Below are 5,391 nucleotides of genomic sequence, written 5' to 3' on the forward strand. Positions count from 1 at the left end.
CAAAGCCCAACTAAAATTCTGAAATTCTCTTGGCTCATTCATGCACACATGTGAGTGGAGTGAGTGAGGCTAAAGTTTAGTCCCACATTGGAAGTTGAGAGAGAGTTGCACCTCTTTATAAGGTGAGCTCTTCTACCACTTGTATGAGCATGAGAAGAGGAGACCTACACGCGCGCTCCTCCTCCTCGCTCGCCTCGCCACGACGCGCCGCGGGTTGCGGGATTGAGCCGAGCCGAGGACAGAGCTATGCACATTGTCTATATTTTTGCTGCATGGGAAAATTAATGAGCCATTAATTAATAATTAACGGACGCGTTAATTACTGAACCGTTTCCGATTCTTTTGGATCGTGACGACTCGGACGTGGGGTTTACTCCCACGACCTACCCGACCCGCAATATATAGTCAGGCAGACGTCTACCCTAGCCGCCGCTTCGTATGGTTTCTCATCACCGTTCCAGATCATTGCGCCGCCAAGCTAGTCTTCTCCATCCCTCCTTCCGGCGTGCACCGCGAGAAGGGACAGCAGGCCTCCGGAACCCCGCCTCTCGTGATCCTGTACGGGAGAGGGGCGATCAGGTTTTTGGGGAGCGCACTCGCGCGACTGCTGGCAGCGACGACTTCGCGAACGACGACTTCTTCCCCGACCTCGGCAACCTCATCCTCGACGACATGGGCGACAACATCAACGCCGGCGGTGCTGCACCCGCTGCACCGTATGTGATTCTATCCTTCCTGTTCGAGATCGTGGTAGAATTCATGTTTCTAGTATGTGCCCTAGATGTGATATGGTCATCTGCTATGCTAGTTCGCATGGTTAGTTTAATCTCTGCTGCTGTGGTCATGATTTATATTCTGTTTATTCTGATTAAATCTCGTAGTAATTTTCTCATATTTCCAACACCTTCCTGGGAGGGGGAGCAGCCACCTTCTCCAGGCTCGGGCGGCGCCGTCTCCCAACCTCCACCCAAGCCGGGGCGGCCGGGGCTAGAGCGGCGGGCGCCAGGGTTGGAGCCGCAGGGGCCGGAGCGGCCAGGTCCGGGGCGGCCGGGGCCAGAGCGGCGGGCGCTGGGGCCGGAGCAGCAGGGGCCGGAGCGGCCGGAGCCGGGGCCGGAGCAGCAGGGGCGAAAAGCGACTGCCGGAGAGAGGCGCGGGTCGGGATCCGGGTCAGGGCCTTCGTCCCTGGCCGGGCTGGGAGGGGGAAGGGGAGGGGCGGCGGCAGGGGAAGCGGCGGGGGCTAAGGGGGCCATGGGCGAGGGCGGCGAAGGGGGCTGTGCGGTGGCGGCGGCGGCGGCCGCGAGCGGAGTCGCGGGATACCTTCAAAATGGTATATACCAACTCACCACACACAACCCAATACAAATCGCGAACATATACAACTCAAAGAGTCAAGATCATGAGTTCCAAAGATCAACACACAAACCGTTTGATTCAAATCAAGACGACATTGCAAACACACATATCTCAACATCATTTCACCACCAAATTCCTCGTACCATGTGCATGCAGTACATGGTTGCCTGCATAGCTCGGCAGGTAGGTTATTTCAACAAGCAAAACAAATTCAAAAACACAACACGGCGGACAAAGTGCCAAGAACAAGACCAAACATACGGCACGACACACGGACGGGCTTATTTCTTGGGCGGGGTGAGCGCCGCCTTGAGCTTCTGGATGGTGGGCAGGTCGGTCTTGAACGACTTGGCGAGCACCGCGTCGTCGACGCCGGTGCCGAACACGGTGACGGGCACGGACACGGTGCCGGCGTTGGCGCTGCCGAATGCCGAGAGCGCCACGGCGGTCGTTGTCCCCTGGTTGTACTGGTAGTGCACGAGGCCCTTGGGGAAGACGAACATGTCGCCGGAGACGAGGTCCTTGGTGTAGAGCTTGCTGGCGGTGTCGACGAAGCCGACGGAGAGGGCGCCGTCGAGGACGAGCAGCAGCTCGGAGGCGCGCGGGTGGGTGTGGGTCGGGTTGACGGTGCCCGGTGGGAACACGAGCCTGGCGTACGACACGCTCTGCCCGTTGAGCGCGGGGAACTCGGCCATGGAGGCCTTGGTGAGCGTGAAGGCCAGCGGCGGCAGCGGCGATGGGTGGAAGCCGGTGTAGGTGAAGTAGTCGCCGGTGATGTTCATCGGCATGCCGACCATCGACGTTGGCTGGATGAAGTCGGTGAGGATGTCCGGGTCGCCGGCCATGGCGGCCATCGGCGCGGCCACCAGGGCAACCGCCACCAGCACCAAGGAGTAGAGGTTCATGGAAGCCATTAGATCACAGATGATCCTGGCTCTTGAAGCTACTATTGCTGGTGCTTGTGGCTGTGGAGATGATGAGTGAGGGTGCACTGCAATTTATAGAAGTCTTGATTTCCTTTTCTTGGACAGGTGGAGGAACCGAGGACATGATGTCCGTTGTCCTGTCCCTTGTGAGAGACAAGGCACACAAGGTGAGATGCATAGAGATTGCCAATTTGCTGGCAAGATTAAGACCAGCACATCACAGGTAAGGTTTGGTCCTCGGATGCATCAAAACTCCCAAGAATCATTTGGTTCCTGGGTGAACTTGGCAACACATGTAGTTTTGCAATTCTGTGCTGCTTGTTCCATGTAGTTAAACTGACATTGTTGATTGAGAGGTAAATTATGGAGAATCAGAGGAAAATGATGGGTAAATGCGTATGTACTAGCAACAACTTTTATGCAGGCATATGTATACTTCAAGGACTCACAAACATGGTAATTCGATCCTCCCAAAATCAAGAATTCATTGGCCCCTGGGTGCAGTTCTGGAATTCTGTGTGTTCCATGTCTACAATTCACAGGGTGGTCCAGTCATTTGAGCTGGGACATAAGGCTCTGGCATTACTTTTAATTAGTACTCCGCCCGTTCACAATTATGAGATGTTAATCTGGACAACATACAGACTGAAATGAATGAATAAACACATTAAAATGTGTCTATATACATCCGAATCAGAAAAAAGTTGAAACATCTTATAATTGTGAAGAGAGGAAGAAATTCCAAAAGCAAGGTGAAAAATAGATAGATTGCTCAGATTTATGTACATAGTCCAATCCATATTAATTGTCTTTGATTTGGTACAACTTTGTATTGTACATCCATCCGTTCAAATCTACCAAAACGTCATTATATCAAAGGGGGTAACAAGCTTTAGCAGCTGAAACTTGCTATTGGACTGGTTCACAGTGTAGCTTTCTGTATTTTGTGTTGAGATGAGAAAACAGGACATCAGAAAAATTATTTTGCAAAGATGTGAAAAGAAACTAAATAAGAACTTGTATTTACTTCTGTTGATTCAGGAATTAGGGCCTTAGAGTTATTAAAGAGTTGGAACGGGCACAACAATGGGGAAGCCAGGTAGTACAGACAACCACCATTATTCAGGGAAATAGAAACCACAAAGAGTTGCATCAAAATCATGCGCACGATAATTTAATCCTCCCGAAATCAAATCTACTTTAGAGAAACTTCATCTTATGCACCATTACCCTCGCAACTAGGGGCCACTATGCAGCTATAAATAAGGTTCAATTATACAACCGGATGGAACATTCATATAGCTGAAGAAGCATGCAAACAGGGACAGCAACAAATACAAACAGAGTCTGATAATATAAGGTAGATTTCATTGCGTCTTATAGATTGTACCAAAAACTCAAAGCAATTCAAACATACTTGTGGCACGAGTGCAAGACAACACCCACAAAGTGCCTCGCTGAACATAATGAACCTCAATATAACAGGAACATCTCAGTCTACTGGACTAGAAAAGGGACACATAACACATGATAATGATAAATTAGGTGTTTGTGGCCCTGGTGAAGATCTGCTGGCTGGAGTGGATTGACACCATCCTGATGAGCCCCCTCTCCATCAGGTCCTTGATGGCCCTGCGAGCCAGTGACCCGTTGATCTGCAGGTACAGAAAGACATAATGAGTGAGATAATCATATGATAGAGTGCATAGAAAGCAACCAACACAGATGATGCACTGATATACAGCGTGGATATGTGTACATGCCAGAACAATTCATAGACCAACAACACAGCTTTAGTCCCGTCATACTACAGTTGCAATCTAGTAACAAGGCATGTAGGCAAAAAATTGTAGACAGCAAGATGCAGCACATTTTACCACTTTAGTATTCATCAGCATCGCCGAACCATATTAACTCTACAAACCAATGGTTAATAGTACTAATCAATGGTGATGCCAAAGTACACCAAACATGGGTACTGCACATGTCAAAATCAGATTTTGCAATGTCTACTGCATCCTGAGGCTGCTGATGAATACCAAGCACCACCATTGATTCAATAGTGAACATGTCAAAAATGGGCACACCAATCAAAATCTGAGGATGCCAGGCTTATGCACCAAACTGTGCATCACGCTGCACAAAAACTATCAGCACAGATGCAGCAGCCGAGACCGGCATCCAATAGGACATGCAAACAATTCATAACAGTCATATATGCCCTAGGCTAGAGAGGCTTGGAGCGCATGGGGGTCAATCCAAACACCAGAGCATGACAGTAAAAGACTTAGCAGACATATCCTAACATCCCGAGATCTCGGTTCTCACGGGAAGGAAGGAAGCAAGTAGGAAGAAGAGATCCCGAGGGAGGGAGGGAGGGAGGGAGTGCGTTACCCTGAGGCGCTCGGAGAGGACGGAGGGCGTGATCTGCTTGTACTTGGGCACCTCGGTGAGCAGCTTGTCGTAGGTGGCCTGGTCGAAGAGCACCGCGTTGTTCACCTTCTCCTTTTGCTTGCCCTTGCTCCACTTCTTCTTCTTCTGCTTGCCGCCGCCCGACTTGGCCGGCTTCGACGACGCCGCCGGGGCCTTCTCCTTCTTCGGTGCCTGCGACGAAACAAGGGGGCCGTCAGCGCGCGTCCGGTGTGGTCACGCGGGGAGACGGATGCGGGGGGCGGGCAGGGGCGCGTACCATGGCTGACGGCGGTGGGGGCGTGAGCGGGAGCGGCGAAGAGGAGGAGGAGGGGGAGGCGGCGGCGGCGGGGAGAAGAGATGGGTCGTTGGGAGGAGGAGGGGGTATATGAGTGGGATGGGGGCTAGGGTTTCTCTGTGGGCTGGAATGGGCTGTTGGGCCGCGCGAGGTGGGCTCGTTCTGAGGAGTTTATCCATATGAGTCCATTAACCCTCAAAAGAAAATATGAATCCATTTCAAGTTTCTTGGACATTTAAAAACCGTCTCCGTGTTCGTGCATGTGCAGTGGAAGTATCTGAAAAATGTGTGTTTGCAAAGGTGCAAAGAGAAAGGAGGCTCCGTCGTATGAAACCCCCTCTCGGAATTTGTGATAAGCTTTGACCATGACATTTTTAGAAGAAAAAGAAAAAAGCTACCGGCTTA

General features: G+C 51.2%; 2 protein-coding genes across 2 annotated transcripts; both read right to left on the reverse strand.

Moving 5' to 3' along the window:
• Positions 1-1,585: 1,585 nt before the first annotated feature.
• LOC125553347 (putative germin-like protein 9-2) lies at positions 1,586-2,302 on the reverse strand. Its single transcript, XM_048717144.1, has one exon. The coding sequence runs from the start codon at positions 2,265-2,267 to the stop codon at positions 1,635-1,637; it is 633 nt and encodes a 210-aa protein (XP_048573101.1). The 5' UTR covers positions 2,268-2,302; the 3' UTR covers positions 1,586-1,634.
• Positions 2,303-3,630: 1,328 nt separating this feature from the next.
• LOC125550158 (40S ribosomal protein S25-2) lies at positions 3,631-5,110 on the reverse strand. Its single transcript, XM_048713082.1, has 3 exons — positions 4,969-5,110; positions 4,674-4,883; positions 3,631-3,934 (listed from the first exon to the last, which is right to left on the reverse strand). The coding sequence occupies exons 1-3, from the start codon at positions 4,969-4,971 to the stop codon at positions 3,821-3,823; spliced, it is 327 nt and encodes a 108-aa protein (XP_048569039.1). The 5' UTR covers positions 4,972-5,110; the 3' UTR covers positions 3,631-3,820.
• Positions 5,111-5,391: the final 281 nt, after the last annotated feature.

This window comes from Triticum urartu, chromosome 4, assembly GCF_003073215.2.
Source record: "Triticum urartu cultivar G1812 chromosome 4, Tu2.1, whole genome shotgun sequence".
In the NCBI taxonomy this organism is placed as follows: Eukaryota; Viridiplantae; Streptophyta; class Magnoliopsida; order Poales; family Poaceae; genus Triticum; species Triticum urartu.

Coding starts and splice junctions, on each gene's coding strand:
- LOC125550158 (XM_048713082.1), bottom strand. Junction 3,935..4,673: donor TCCTCTCCGAGCGCCTCAGG/GTAACGCACTCC, acceptor CTGTACCTGCAG/ATCAACGGGTCACTGGCTCG.
- LOC125553347 (XM_048717144.1), bottom strand. CDS start 2,267: ATGGCTTCCATGAACCTCTACTCCTTGGTGCTGGTGGCGGTTGCCCTG.